At 51.9% G+C, this 16,281-nt stretch overlaps 1 protein-coding gene across 4 annotated transcripts in view; it reads right to left on the bottom strand.

Moving 5' to 3' along the window:
• The window catches only part of SPECC1L (sperm antigen with calponin homology and coiled-coil domains 1 like), an 86,139-nt gene that overhangs the window by 12,732 nt on the left and 57,126 nt on the right, over positions 1-16,281 (bottom strand). For all 4 annotated transcript variants that reach the window (XM_043901160.1, XM_043901161.1, XM_043901159.1 and 1 more), the window contains 3 exons: positions 14,766-14,849; positions 12,531-12,687; positions 10,148-10,250 (listed from right to left, as the gene is read on the bottom strand). In XM_043901160.1, the coding sequence (XP_043757095.1) occupies positions 10,148-10,250; positions 12,531-12,687; positions 14,766-14,849 (344 nt within the window). The remainder of the gene's footprint in view (positions 1-10,147; positions 10,251-12,530; positions 12,688-14,765; positions 14,850-16,281) is intronic.

Here is a 16,281-nt window from a genome sequence, read left to right as displayed (position 1 = left end):
CTCTGGAAACACATGTTAGCACTGTCAAACCATGGCTAAACAACAGAGCACCGGAAGTACATCGCGGTTCTGGGAAAACTCGGTCTCCAGCTGCTGTGCTTGGCACGCAGAGGGCCCCTGAACACAGGAGGAGCCACCGCAGCACCCCTGGTGCCCGGCGGATGCATGAGCCCCCGGCCCGGCCGCCGCTCCGGACAAAGACGGCGTGTCACCAGGTCAGGACGGTCAGACCAGCAGTTTCCATCACTGCATGGGCAGGAACCTGTGAGTATGTGTGAGTCCACATAAAGAACGGGTGGGACCACAAATCTGGCCACTCGTTTCCCTTTGTTCAAGTATTTTAAACCCTGGGACACGGTGATATTTACAAACAATGAGAGCTTTCTGTGTGGGAACCCAGTTTCCATGCAAAGTGACAATGTACAATAAAAAAAGCTCGGACTTCCAACCTTGATTTGATTCAGATCAAACCCTTATCTGCTGCTGGCACCTTCTGGATTTTCACCTCTGGGAAGGCATTCCTGTGACCTAAGACTCCAGATATAGCAGAGGAAGCTGAACCAACGCTGAGCCTGGCTCAGGAGCCTCTCGGCTGCAGAAGCCCCAGCTTCCCCAGCCTCCCACCGAGTCACAGGAGACAGGCTAGGACGGGGGGGAGGGGCGAGCAGGAAGGACGGCACAGGGACGCTCGCGGCGTCTCCCCAGGGACCGAGGGCCTCCTACGGAGCGCGGACAGGCGTGGGAAGGGGCGCGCCTCTCCCTCCCTGGCCCCCAGCATGGGGTGACCCACACGCACCACAGGGAGCCTGGGCCTCTGGGGCCAGCCTCTCGGGCAGGAAAGCTGTCTTTGCAGCTCCCAGGTGTGGAGCAGAGCCTGGCGGTCTCTGCACAGGGCCTGGGAGGGCACCAGCAGAGGCTGGGGGCAGCTCCAGGCAGGGCCTGGGGGGGGGGGGGGCCACGCGGGCTGACACCAGCTCGCTCCCAGTGAACGCACACAGCCGCGAAGGGAACTTCCTTTTCCTACTTTGCCTACCGACTGTCCACTGCTTCAAAGGAAGCCGGGAAGGCCTGGCTATTTTTATGTCCATTCGTTCTCACTCTGCTGACTCTCAATTCACAGGGACACACAATTCTGGGAGAATCTGCTGCTTCTTAGTGAAAAACAGTTGGGAATAAAAGAAAAACCCAAAAGGAAGCACGATGGGAGACTTTCCCTGTGGTGGGGCAGGGGCCAACAAACCCTCTCCTAACAAACAACACGGGGCTGGACGAGCTGGTCAAAAACAACCACTGCAGGACTCTGGAGATCAATCAAGGGAAATAAATTCAGACGATTATTCAGGAAAAGGGACCAAAATGTCAGCAAAGAACAGAAAGCAGGCAGCCCTCCCGCCAGAAGTCGCCCTCCTTACTTTCTTCCCTCGGGTTTTTAAGACGCACGCTGCATAGCGGAGTTGCCTGTGACAGCGCCGCTGGGCTGACAACACCTAGCTCACAGGCAGGACAGCGGGGCGGGGGGGGGGGGGGGGGGGGGGCGCCGCCCTGAAGCAGACCCGCAAGACTCACAGGCTGGGTCAGAAAAGCCTCAGGCTAACGGTGGTGAGGAGCATTTTGTAATCTACAGAGTGACTGTTAGGGAAATAACGTAAATAGTGATATGGCAATACTTGGTTCTATGCTACCTATACACACTACAAAGATACACACCGTGCTAAATGCAATCAAAGGGAGCCGGGGTGGGGCTATCGACCAGAGTGGACTTCAGAGCAAAGAAGAGTAGCAGGGATGAAGGTCATTTCATGGCAGAGGGAAGTTCCTCCATCCTCAACACTGATGTACCAACTAACAGTTTCAACACACACAGAGCAAACAGCCTCAGCACTGCACAGAGACACAGAAAGCCCGCGAGCTCAGGCCGAGACCCCACCCCGCCCCTCACTCAGCAGCTGACGGAGCCAGAGGATGTGGACGGCGCTCAGCCAACGGCTCCAGCTGACCTCCGACAGCAGCAGAACAGCCTTTAAAAACGACACGCCGCGTCCTGGGCCACAAAATGAGTCTCGAAAAATCTGAGAGCGATTCAAGTTACAAAGAGAGCGTTCTCTGACCACAATGCAATTAAGTGAGAAATCAATAACACAAAGCTCTCTGGAAAATCCTTAAGTGCTTGGAAACTAACTAGCACACATTTGTACTTTATGTATGTTTAAATAACATCTGTCTTTTACACAGAATAGAAGTTCTTAGCAGAGTCTGATCTGAGAACCTGTCAGTCTCATAGAGAAGTCCAAGCGGGACTTTAATTACTGACACATAGCTCACTGACTAGCTCACAAGCTTCCTGAGACAGGGACTGCCTTTCTATTTCTTGATTTCTGTCTCAGTGCCCAGCACATGACCTGGCACAGGGCTTAGTATGTATTTGATAAGTCAATTTTATATTGGGAAATATTGCTAGAATGCAAGTAAAGCACACCACACATCCCTGTTCAACCACTTGAGTCCATCAATTCTGATTCTGATAACCTACACTTAGAAATGCAGTGTCTTTCCTTCTTCGGTCCAAGTGCTAATGAGCAAATCCCTCAACAAAACTGTGCATTCTTACTGTTTGAGATTAAATTACCTCGGGCAGTACTGAAAGCTTCTGCTTATTTATTAAAACTATTCTGTAGTAGATTAAGTGATTTCATTATCCTTTGGATTAACTAATCCATCTCTAGGCCTGGCATTTTATCAGAAAGCAATGAGATTTCAAAGTAAAGCTCTCTTAAATTAACCTTTAGAGGCTCCTTGATTGTATTCAATTAGGTTTTCCAAGAACAAGAAAACAGTGGTACAACAGAAGCTGTTAAATATAAAACTCAGAACTGCAGGAAAGCACACTGCAAGGGTGAGTTACCCCGTCGCCTGGCTCCTCTGCCACGGTCCCCTCACACTGCCATTCCCTAAAGAGACAGTCAGAGTCGCCAAGCAGCAGAACGCAGGGTGATGGTAGAGGGCATGGATCACCACCTCTCTCCGTAAGCACTAAGGAATTAACTGTGTACTTAAATTACCTTTAAAACACAATTGTATACAAGCTGAGGTGCTGATTAGAATAGAAAAAGAAAAGACTCAATCTGTAAAGCAATGGTTCAGAAGCACCACACGGCCTTCAGGGAGTCATTTACCCCAATTCCTGGTGGGAGGTGGGGGGCTCAGGCAAACCCGACAGGAAGCCCCCTCTGATGGTAATAATCCCAGATTTAAAAACTTCAGTGAATAGTTGGTGGCAGGGCGCAATTTAAAAGAGGAAAATGCGTTAGATAAAAGGCAAACTCACAAGGGCTTGCAGTGTAATGGACAGCTAATGAAATTACAGCGATGAGGATGGGCACTGTAGGACGCCCCTCAGGAGGGTGAGCGGAAGGAGAGCTGAGTGTCGGCTGGGGAGGCTGCCCCCGCTAATTGGCCAGCAGGCTTGCTCCCAGCACGGCCGGGACCGGAGGGGGAGCGCGTGCTGCCAGTCACGTATCAGCCACCACACGGCGGGCCCCACGCGGCGGGCTTCAGGGAGGGGACGCTCATCAGTCCCTATGGCCAGATAAGGAAAGGGCTCTGGCACGTCCGACGTGGCTCTTGACAAATTAGGAGCTCTATCGGATACATCTCTCAGCTTAAAAAGATAATGCATATAAAATTATATCCAATTTTAACTCACAGACCTTGAAATAAAAGAAACAGCATCCCACCTTACTTTTAAACAGCAAAACAGATATTAGTTTCATAGGAAACGAAAGCCAGACAGAGAAAAGCCGTATGTAGACACCACTGCAGAAGTTTGCACGGTAAGCAAGGGGAAATGCGTCTGCAGCACAGACTGTCCAGTACAGAAAAGGGCTTTTCTTTATGTACAGTGACCCATTTTGCTCTGCATTGTATTTCCTCTTGCATTTTAAGTACGCAGGAAATGAAAAAATTTAAAATTATTAATGGAGGATTTTAATGAATTGATTTACCTTTTTTTTAACCTAAGGCAATGTACTTTTTTTTTTTTTTTTTTTTTTGGGGCAATGTACCTTAAAATCACAGAATCAGAGAATTTAAGTGGGAAGGAAGCAAGAGACATTAGTTAAGTCATTGATTTAATGCTTGAATGACTGCCATCAACTTGATTACTTAACTTTTTAAACAACTTGATAGATGGCAAAGTTCCATAATCTAGGGGGCGGTACTTTCTAATTATCTCAAATTAGTCAATTTATGTAATGGTCTAGAAAAATTTAAAGCTCATGTTATAAGATGACACAAAGTAACAGAAAAATAATGCTTTAAATCTATTAAACATGCAGCAAATGCTAGAATGTGTAGGACTTCCTCACTTAAGCCTCCATTTTACAAGGAATGGAGTTTAGGAGGAAAAGGGAGGCCCAGAGAGGCTAAGTAATTTGCAAAAGGTCACACAGTAACAGGCAGAGCTAACACTCAAACCTTACTTGACCTTCAAGTCCAAGGTGTTAATCACTACTCTATGTGTGATTCTCACAACATGGTCTACGGATCAAGTGCAATGTCTATAGAAATGCAGATTTCAGAGTCTCACTAAGCACCTCTCGAATTCTACATGTTGAGGGCTGGTTCTCAGGAATCTGCGCTTTCCCCATAGTCTTCACAGGGTTTTACAGACAAGCTTGAGAACTGCTATTCTAAAAATGAACCTCCAATGTCTCCCATGACATTCGATATACAAAAGTTCAGACAGCCACTGAGCTCTGCTGGATGCTGGGAGGCAAAGACAGGCCCTTCTGAGGAGCTCACAGTCTGGAGGAGGCACACACACTGGCACTTCAGTCCCCTCAGGATCTGGCAGGCAGTGTTCCGCAACGGGGGGAAGTGAACTACAGATACAGAGCCCCCCAGACACGCCCTGAAATGCAGAAAGCACCCACCCTGGACTTGGGTCCAGGGCGAATGGGACAAGGGAGCATGAGCTCTGGGGTGCTGGGGTGGGCCCCCGAGGGACGGCCCCTCGCAGGGCAGGGCGGGGCGGAAGCTCCCCAGACGGGGTGCTGGGGTGGGCCCCCGAGGGACGGCCCCTCGCAGGGCAGGGCGGGGCGGAAGCTCCCCAGACGGGGTGCTGGGGTGGGCCCCCGAGGGACGCCCCCTCGCAGGGCAGGGCGGGGCGGAAGCTCCCCAGACGGGGTGCTGGGGTGGGCCCCCGAGGGACGGCCCCTCGCAGGGCAGGGCGGGGCGGAAGCTCCCCAGACGGGGTGCTGGGGTGGGCCCCCGAGGGACGACCCCTCGCAGGGCAGGGCGGGGCGGAAGCTCCCCAGACGGGGTGCTGGGGTGGGCCCCCGAGGGACGACCCCTCGCAGGGCAGGGCAGGGCGGAAGCTCCCCAGACGGGGTGCTGGGGTGGGCCCCCGAGGGACGACCCCTCGCAGGGCAGGGCAGGGCGGAAGCTCCCCAGACGGAGGGGGTGCAGAGAGAGGACGGGGGTTCTGGGGCAGAGAAGGAGCCAACCAGACTACACAGAGGCCTGGTCAACCACCAGAGGCCTTGCTCTCCACACCAAGGATCCGGGGCTTTAACCAAATGGCAGAGGGGGAGCAGCTGACAGAGAAATAACCGGATGGCAATTGCAAACCGTTTCAGCAGCCAAGAAGCCGGACAGAAGGATGAGAAAATCACTTATGTCCACGCAAAGCTCAGCATCATATGTAACGCCCACAACAACCAAACACCGTCAGCGTGAGACGGGACGACCACAGGTGGTCCACAGGGCGGAACACAGCGCGGTCACAGGAGTGACCCATGGAGGCTCACAGGCCACGGGCGCACCAAGGAAGCACGGCCCTCGAGAGCAGCAGCCGCAGAAACCCACAGGCTGCCGAGCTGCAGCGCCGCGACCCACGCACAGGCAGCCGCGGGGCCCGCGTCAAACGGGGAGCGGCTGCTGATGGGCTCGAGGCCTCCTTTCAGACTGATGAGGACACTATACAGCCGCCTGTGGTGATGGCTGCATACCTCTGTGAACACACTAAAATGTACAATTTTCAGTGGGTGACATTTATCTTATGTGAAGTATAGCTCAATAAAAAACAATATAAAGGAAAAAAACATAAGGGGCTGGGCAATACGGACTTATGCTCAAGATCTCAGCCCGAGATCACACTGGGAGCTACGGTACAGGTGTTCCTGGGGATCGGCCCACTGTCAGGGTGCAGGACTGACTTCTCCCACTTGGCAAAATGTTTCCAAGATCCATCCATGTTGTATCATGTAGCAAATCTTCCAATCCATCAAAAAAAGGATCTTTCCATTTACTTAGATTTCAATTTCCTTCACAGTGTTCTGTAGTCTCCAGCAAACAAATATTGCGCCCCCTTGGTTAAATTTATTTATAAGTATCTTATTGTTTTTTAAAAATTTTTACTTTATACGTGTTGTGTTAATCTCAGGAGTACAGCAAAGTGATTCAACTGTACATACACAGGTGTATATTCTTTCTCAAATCCTTCCCATTTAGATGCCTGGTGGTGAGCAGAGTCTTCTGCTCTGTGGGAAGGAGGTCTCCGTCGTCCATCTGGTGCAAACACTGCAGTCTGTACCGCTCCAAACTTCTGCTCCACCCCCGCCCTTCCCCTCCCCCCGGTAACCACTGGTTCTTTCTCCAAGTCTGCGAGTCCATTTCTGGTTTGTAATAAGTTCACTTGTGTGATTTTTTTTAGATTCTACATGTAAGTGATACCATATTTGTCTTTTTCTGACTTACTAAGTATGATAATCTCCAGGTCCATCCAAGTTGCGGCAAATGGCATTATTTCATTCGTTTTAATGGCTGAGTAACATTCCGTTGTATACACATACCACACTTCTTCGCCCACTTGTCTGTTGATGGACATCTAGGTTGCCTCCATGTCTCGGCAATTATACACAGCACTGCAGTGAACACTGAGGCATATGTGTCCTTCTGAGCCATGTTTTTCTCCAGAGGCATGTGGGATCTTAGTTCCCCGGCCAGGGATCAAACCTATATCCCCTGCAGTGGGAGTGCAGAGTCTTAACCACTGGACCACCAAGGAAGTTCCCCAGATACATTATTCTTTATGATGCTACTATAAATGGAAATTCTGAAGTTCATTTTCAGTTTTCATTGCTAGTATAGAGAAACGCAGATAATTTTTATAGGACTGCAAGGAGGTCAAACCAGTCATTCCTAAAGGAAATCAGTCCTGATCATTCACTGGAAGGACTGATGCTGAAGCTGAAACTCCAATACTTTGGCCACCTGATGCGAAGAACTGACTTATCTGAAAAGACCCTGATGCTGGGAAAGATTGAAGGCGGGAGGAGAAGGGGACGACAGAGGATGAGATGGTTGGATGGCATCCCCGACTCAATGGACACGAGTTTGCGTAGACTCCGGGAGCTGGTGATGGACAGGGAGGCCTGGCGTGCTGCAGTCCATGGGGTCGCAAAGAGTCGGGACACGGTGAGCGACTGAACTAAAGTGTATCCTGTAACGGCTGGATTTGTTCACTAGCTCCACCGGTTCTTATGTGACTTCCCAGAGGTTTGCTAGGCAGCATTCAGGTCGTCTGCACACAGACACAGTCTTACCTTTTCCTTTCCAATGCCTTTCCTCCCTTTCTCGCACCCCGCTGCCCCAGAGGGAACGTGCAGTAAACGTCGAGAAGAGACGGTGAGGGGCTGTGCTTCCTGCTCATGCTCACCAGTGACCGTGACGGCAGCCCAGGGTTTCCAGACGCCCTGGGGCAGCTGGAGACAGCACCCTTCTAGTACTGGCTTGGTGAGTGTTTTCACCATGAATGGGTTTTGCATTTTGTCGAGTACTTTTTCTGCACCCACTGAGATGATTCTGTGGTTTTTCCCTTTTATTCCACGACATGGTGTGTTACTTTTAATTTTCATATGTTGAACCAACTTTGCATTCCTGGGATAAATCAAACTCAGTCACGGTGCGCAAGTCCTTATATTTGCTGCTGGACTCTGTCAGTATTTTATTGAGGACGTTTGCATAAGAAATATTGGTCTGTAGTTTTCTTTACTTGTGATGTCTTCTTCTGGCTTTGTTAATCAGGGTAATACTGGCCTCACAGAATGAATAAGGACATGTCCTCCATTCCATTTTTGGAAGAGTCTGAGAAAGTCGGCTGTTAATTCTTTGTAAACATTTGGTAAAATTTACCAAGGAAGCCATCTGGTCCTGGGCTTTTCTTTGTTGAAATTGTTTTGATTACTAATTCTGTTTCTTTAGTTGCGATAGGTCTATTCAGATTTTCTTTCTTCTTGAGTCAGTTTTTTATAGTTTGTATAATTGCAAGGAATCAAAATCATCAAGGTTAAGTAATTCGTTGGTGTACTGTTCACAACATTCCCTTTAATCCTTTTCATTTCTATAGGGTCATTTAGTAAAGTCCTCGCTTTTACTCCAGAGTCTAGGAATCTCAGCCTCCTCTTTCTCGTCTTTGTCAATCCGGGCATGAGCTGAGCCCGTCAAAGAACCAACTGCTGGTGTCAATTATCTTCTCTGCTGATTCTATTTCTGTTATTTCTGCTCTAATCTTTATAATTTCCTTCCTCTGACTGCTTTAGGCTGAGTTTGTTCTTCCTTTTCTACTTTCTTCAGGTAGAAGGTTAGATCACTGACTGGAGATTTTTCTTCTTTCTAAAGGTAGGTGTTCACAGCTAGAAATTCCCTAACAGCTCCTTTTCAACATCTCCCACAGTGTTGTTAGGTCATGGTGTGAACATTTCTTCCACTATTAATTTCTAACTTCATTCAACTGTGATCAGAAGAGATACTTTGTATAATCTCAATCTTGTAAAATGTATTGACGTTTGTTTTATTACTCAGCACACAGCCTATCCTGAATGCTCCATGGGTACCTGAGAAGAATGTGTATTTTGCTATTGATGGATAGTGTGTAAGAGATGTCTCACAGGCCTGATTAGCATACAGTTTATGAATATTGTATCTGGTTTGGGTCTCGTGTCCTTGGCTAGGTTTTTCTATCAGGCTGTATCCCAATCATTTACTGCTTTGCTTATTCTGCTAAATGATGGTTTTATAAGTGGACAGTTCAGTGGCATTAAGTACATTCACTCATACTATTGTACAACCATCACCAGCATGCATTTCCAGAACTTTCTTCAAGCATGATGGCAACTCTGTACTCTTTAAACAATGACTGCCCCATTTAAACAATGACACCAAGCCCCTGGCAACCACCATTCTACTTTCAGTCACCATGAATCTATTTTAGGGACTTCATATAAGTGGAATCATAGAAGATTTGTACTTCTGAGTGTTGGTCGTTTCATTCAGCACAATGTCTCGGAAGAAACCTCAACATCCATTGACAGATGAATGGATACAGACGTAGTGTATAAATATTACGATGGACTACTACTCAGCCATAAAAAAGAATGAAATAATGCTATTTGCAGCCATGTGGACGGGCAGAGAGATTATCATATTAAGTGAAGAAAGCCAGAGAAAAACAATTTATGCTATCACTTATGGGTGGAATCTAAAAAAATTATACAAATGAACTTATTTACAAAACAGAAACAGACTAACAGACGTAGAAGACAAACATGGTTCCCAGACAGGACGGTGGTGGAGGGGGATGAGTCAGGAGCGTGGGATCAGCAGGTACGAACCACTGTATATAAACCAGACAGACAACAAGGTCTGCGGCACAGCCAGGGCAGCCGCGCTCAGCGCCTTGCAGCGGCCTCTACTGGAAAAGAGCCGTGCGAGTAACTGCATCACTCTTCTGTCCCCCGAACCTAACCCCCGGAAGGGCAGGCGACAGAAGAGCCTGGCTGTGAGGTGACACGGGCAGAGACCACACAGCGAAGGGGAACGCTGAGAGGAACAACTCGGCGGAGCGAAGACTTTAAACCTGACAAGCAACATCCTAATTTAAAGGAAAATATGTTTTCACTCTTAGTCCAGGTGAGGCCTCCACAAAGCGCTCATCCAGGAGGGGCTTGGATGAGAACTGCTGCCGCAGCTGAACAGGGGCAGCGTGGTGGTCCGCCGCTCTGGAAGGGAAGGCGCTATTTCTCCCGGGACCCCATCACGTCCGGGGGTCTCGCTGCTCAGCTGCCCTGGACGGAAGGACCACGGTTACCTGATAGCCCTCGGTTTTCTTCTGACACCACTTCAGCAAGGCGTTCCTCTTGGACCCCCCATATTCTCTTGCCAAGGCCGACAGAGGATCCTTCCTTTCTTCCCTGGGAAGTGGAGAGAAGAAACATTTCAACTAGTGTTCCTTATCAGAGCACCCTTCCAAGCCAGAAATCCAACAAAAACAGGACAAACGCAGCCTCGGAGGCGGCCAACGGCCAGACGCACCTGCACTTGCCTGACTGCTGTCAACACTTATGGGCCCCGCAGCCCCACCGCCGTGTGGGGCTCAGTCGCCTGAAGGGAGGCCCTGCTCGCCACCCACAGGGGAACTGCGCAGGGCCAGTGCGACACGGCCCGGGACACTCAGCGCAGCGGCCGCGCCGGCACGTGCGAGAGCCGCCACGGTGCCTTCCCCTCGCGCCTCGGCCTTCCTCGTCGCTACCTTTCATTTCACGCAAACTCTACGTCCTCGGCCACTTCACCTTTGCTTTAAAGCACTGGCTACAATCATAAAGGACAGGGTTAACCCAGCTGAAGGATCACTCCTGCCTTCAGAGAGCACACAACTGGGGAAGCAGATACAACTAAAGCGCATTAAGCACAAACCACACCCGCAGCACGTCTCAAACGCCTTTACTGCCAAATTGCACATTCTTTATTGACTGCAAGTAGTTAGCATTTTACCTTGCACAAAAAATAGAGTTTTTCTGTAAACTCATCACACGGCACCTCTTTACGAAGCACCACCGTGTCAGGCCATCCATATGCAGGTGCTAGGCAGTGAGCAATACAGGGCCCGCCCCTCAGGGAACGTCATCGTGTAGTACGGGACGGACATAACACTGAAGCTGGGGGAAGAATCAACAGCTACACAGGGGTCATCCCCGAAGATTCTATGTGGGGTACTTCAGGGCACTGTCAGGAGGCAGAATAACATCCTGCCCCAGACCAGAGACTGAATCTAAAGACTGTGGCCAGCATGGCGATGGAGCAAGGGAGACCCAAACTCGACCCCTCCAGCACCAATCCTTCCTTCCAGGGACCACTCCAGGAGCAGGACAGAACACAGGAGCCCGCGGAGAGTGAGCTCTGCAGAACAAGCCGTCCCTGACAGCAGATTCCAGCCCCACAACCGCACACCTAACAGTCTGGTCAGTGTCCCGGACGTCACAGGTGGCGCAGTGCCCTTCTGTCTGTATTCACCCCACAAAGGATGGGAGGACATCAGGGCACGCATAAAGAACGAAGCTTTTTCCGTCGAGAGGTGCATTGAAATAGCACCAATTTGTGTTTATTTTAGAACCAAAAGTAAAATACAAAAATACTCCCACCTGCAGTCAGACCCCTGTCTTGAAGAATGACACTTTTATGCGTGTGCTGGCTCACCATATTCCTATTCTAGCTGAAAGGGCTCAGAGCGGTTTGTCACAACAGCACCGAACACAGGAAACGAGAATGAAGATAAAGGTGAGATGTGAACAAAACAAAACAGCAAGCCAAGAGACAAACAGAAAGAACTGCCAGAATCACTGTGAAAGGCTTCCTCCAGCTCACACAGCCGTTCTGCTACAGAGACAGCCTAAAACAGCACCAATGCCCAGCGCGGTCCACGGGCACAATGAGAAGCTGCAGGAGGGAGCCTCCGAGCCTGAGGGGTCGTCTCCTGTAACTTCGCTGTCAGACAAGGAAGCCAAGGCCCAGAGAGGCCCTGGGGAGGCGCGCGGCTTCTCGCAGAGGGGCCAGCAACAGTGGGCGCCCCGCCTGGGGGCACTAGACACGGCCCACGTGGACAGCACACCCCTCGCTCAGCCAGAGAGATGGGTGCCCCTGCTGCTCACTGTGTCCGGGGCCGCTCTTCTAAGAGGTCGGTCCCTGAGAAGCAGGGTGTTAAACCTGAGGGTATAATCTGAGTTTTAGAGTCCAGATAGTCCACTTTTGTTCAGACCTGTAGGTCAATAAACAGGAAAGCTCCAAAACCACTGCCGCCGCCCTCTTCGTGTTCAGCTTCCACGTTCACTGAGCCTCAGCCTGCCAGCACCTGCCCTCCTTCCCCAGCCCCGGCCCTGAAGGCCTCGCTCGAGGTCCCCGCCTCCAGCCTCCCCTGCACTCCACCCACACACGGTGTTCAAGTGTCACTAACCCACAAAAAAACAAAAATAAAAACACCAACTGCTTGGGGGAAATAATTATTTCTGTAACTTTGCTTTACTTTTGTACTTTTCATCATCTTTCTCCACTCTGGGCATAGAAGAGTGGATCAGAAAACACTTGGCCCAGGGAGAACCCACACCAGGGCTGAACGCCCTTATTTCACAACCCGATCATTCACTCCCCAACGGCCCAGGGTGGCCCGAGGGGGGTGCCCCCGCAGAAGCGCCCTCTACCTGATGCGGCTGCGGGCGGTGGGGGTCACGGAGGCCGTGGGCGAGGAGGAGAGCGGCAGCTGCGGCGAGGCGGCCCCCATGGCCATGAGCGCGGCGGGCGACGCGCCCTCGGGGGCTGACACTTCACGCTTCATCTCCTCGCTGCTCCGCCTGGACACTGCGGGTCAGAGCAGAAGCAGTTCACACGGAGCTCTTGAGATGTCTCGTTCAGCAGGTCCCCACAGAGCAGAGATCCTGTGTGTTACTCCGTCAGGCCTGACTCTTGGACCCCATGGACCACAGCCCTCCAGGCTCCTCTGTGCATGGCATTCTCCAGGCGAGAACACGGGAGTGGGCTGCCAGTCCCTTCTCCAGGGGTCAGACTCGGGTCTCACCCGCATTGCAGGCAGATTCTTTACCTTCTGAGCCACGAGGGAAGGCCAGAAACTACCACACAGGAGGAAAAACTAACATTGTCTTTATCTGACTGATAATGTGAAAGGATTGTATTTTTTTACTTTAAAAAACTGTTTAAAAAAAAAAAAAAAAGGTACAGCAGTTGAAGTGTGCACAGAAGCCCACATCCCAGCACACACCTGGCCCACCGTGAGTCCCAGCAAACCTGGTTCAATCACAAACACGACCAAAACCAAAAACACTTGCTCTCAACTACAATCAACAAAACCCTTCTGAACTTGGCCAGAAACACTGAAGAGACAAAAAGGAAAGATAGGGGCCACGCGTAATTTGGGGTCAGGCCAAATTTTACAAAAACAGGAATCAATGAGATGGAAAAGCAAAAGACATCAAGTCAACTACTGAGAAGCAAGAAGCATCAGGAAAGTCCTACTTGGAGAGTCCGACAGAGTCAGGCACGCACCGTGGTGGGCTCACAAAGCCCTGAGAACTGGAGGTGGAAGCAGCCCCTGAGAAGGGGGCCACAGGGGAGGCGGCTTTCTGTCCAAGGCGCAGGGGACCAGCGGGGGCTCACAGCGCTGGGCCGAGCGCGAGGGCTGGGAGACGCGAGACCAGGCCCTGACCCCGGACGGGCTGCCTCCGCAGGCGCGGGAGTGGGAGCTGCTGCGCTGCCAGGCCGGACTGGCTGGGACGCAGGCCTGCCCGCACCAGCCGCCTCCCCGGCCGGCCGGCTGGCACCTCCTGGCTGCGGAGGGCCGGCACCTCTGCATCTGCTCAGTGATGGGTCCCACGGCTCGGAGGAGACACGCTTTCTCCTACAATAAGGTCTTAGTAAAAGGATGCACTTGCGTAACCGACAGAGTTTTATAATCATTCTGCCTTTGTCTTCCACTGTCAAATCTCTGTATAAAACTAAAGTTTCTTTCAAGCGCTGTGCTAGGAAAGGGGGTGAGAAACCTTTGTAATTTCACAGAAAGCAAAGGAAACAGACTAAGAAAGAATGGGAAGAACCCTGTGACAGGAAAGGCTCTGGGCCTCGGCTCTGCAGGAGAGATTCTGGTTGGACTTTCCACTCAGCGAAGGAGTCCTAAAACTACCAACTGAAATTCCCATCCAAGTGGGATGCTGCCCACAGGAGGCAGGGGTGAAAAACCTCTCCTTTGCTGGTCCAACTTCTAGTTGAGCTATTGAGGGTTAAAAGCAAGTCACAGAGGGAAAATAACAAGGACGGTGACAAACGGAAATGTCAACTCAAGGAAATCAGCACGCCAAGGCCATCAGACACAGCGCCGTGACGCGGCCCCTCACAAGGCCGACGCCGGCCTCAGCGCATCTCTGTGTGCTGGGAAACAACCTCCACAGCAGTCACAGCACACGCTGGGGCAAAGATCCCGGCCCCCCGTGACTACGGCTTCTCTGATAGCTCAGCTGTGAAGAATCCGCCTGCAACGCAGGAGACCCCGGTTCATTTCCTGGGTGGGGAGGACCTGCTGGAGAAGGGATGGGCTACCCATGCCGGTATCCTTGGGCTTCCGTGGTGGCTCAGCTGGTAAAGAATCCGCCTGCAATGCGGGAGACCTGGGTTCAATCACTGGGTTGGGAAGATCCCACATTTGTTAAGTGAATGGAACTATCTAGCTCTTTTTTTTTATTTTTGAAGTCAGGGCCAAGAAATATGATTTCTATGAAATCTGTAAGATACAATGGGGAAATTCAGAGTGAAAAACAATCAATTAAAGAGGAAGGTGAGGTTAAACGAGCCCAAAGAGAAGGTACTCAGTTCCACCAGCAGACCTTCCTGACACATCTCTCAAGGACGTCTCAGGTGAAAGGCACTACCTGAGATGGTCTTTGCGCTCTCCATGGCAGGTACTCTCGGCAGAGAAGCAGGTCGGCTGGTCGAAGACGTTCTCAGCAGATGCTCTGCACAGGGTGGAAAGTGCCACAGTGAGGAGACCTGACCCCGAACTTCAAGGGCACAGGGAGCAGGCAGCTCTCCTCTCGCCCAGAGGAGAGGCTTGTCCCTCCTTCCCGTCCAGGCCCCTTGACGGCTCCCAGAGTCCCCAGTACAGACACCTCCCGCCGACAAGGGCCATTTCATTCACTTGTATTTCCAGGGATGAGACATTCAGTGCGGACCAACGCTTCCAAACTACTGAGAGCTACTTCCGTCTGATGCAATTCAACCAGAAGCCCAAGACACTCTGCCGCATCAAGGCCTAAAGGCACTCAGTCCACACCGTGCCCTGTGAGCCTACAGTGTGTGTGTGGCAGGGGGGCGGGGGTGGGGGCACACAAGTCCATGGCCAGAGATGAGTCAGGGCGAACACGGGAGTACAGGACGAGTCAGGGTCATCAAGCCAGAGGGAGAGGCCACCCACCACGACTCGGGCGATGGGAAGCCTTCAGCAGCGCTGACGAGACTATCTGGCCGGCTGTGCTGCTGGGACACTCAGCCCAGCTCAGCCCTGACTGCAGAGGTCGGGGGCCACAGTCTCAGCGCTGCCGAACCTCGGGGCCGCTGGAGAGCAGAGAGGGCTGCGGGGGACGGCTCTGGGGGTGGTGTGGCTGCTGTGTGAACATCAGTCTGGGGGCAGCAAGGACCCCCAGGGAGGACAGAGGCAGTCCGCACCCCACCTGTCCGCCCCCCCTGCTACACCAGGCCCGGTCGGGGGACTCTGGAGTCCCCTGGGGCAGCAGCTCCCCTGCCTCCTGGCCCGGCCATGTCACTGCCCTGGGGCCAAGCTCCAAGACCCCTTCCCCGGCACCTGCTTCCCACAGTGGGCACCCCAGACCCAGGCCAGCACACCTCTGAGCCCGGCGCCGCTGCAGTCAGGCTGGGAGGACAGGCACAGGAGGGCCGGACGTGCTGCGTGTGCCTGGGCCACGCGCCAGGTGGGGCCGCATGAAGACTGCTCACCCCTTCTGAGAGCAACACACTCGGAAGGGAAAGGAGAGTGACCGACACAAAGGGCCCCGCGCGCGCGTCTGTAAGAACAGCCTGCCTAACACACACTCCCTCTCAGCTATCAGGGCGTCAGCTGCCTCTCCAGGACAGCGTGTCTCGCACACTGACATGCACTTCCCGTGCCCACACAGCGCCCTGGAGGGAAGGCAGGGCAGGGGGACTCACACCGCCCTGAGCCACCACCCCTTCCTCGTCCTCAACCGACACACCCAGGGCAGGGCCTCAATCCTGACCCCGTGTGGCTGCCCGCGTCCTCACAGAAGCACAAATCGTGCACAAAGACGGACTAAGCAGAGTTGAGAGAACAGGGAAGCCTAGGAAACAGGAGCCAACATTTTAAATGGAGCCCAAGTGCCCACTTCAGTTACGAGACGGGTCCTATCCTAG

Source organism: Cervus elaphus, chromosome 5, assembly GCF_910594005.1.
Source record: "Cervus elaphus chromosome 5, mCerEla1.1, whole genome shotgun sequence".
NCBI classification, from domain to species: domain Eukaryota; kingdom Metazoa; phylum Chordata; class Mammalia; order Artiodactyla; family Cervidae; genus Cervus; species Cervus elaphus.
Note: the sequence above shows the minus strand (reverse complement) of the source record. Positions and strands in the feature narration are given on the sequence as shown.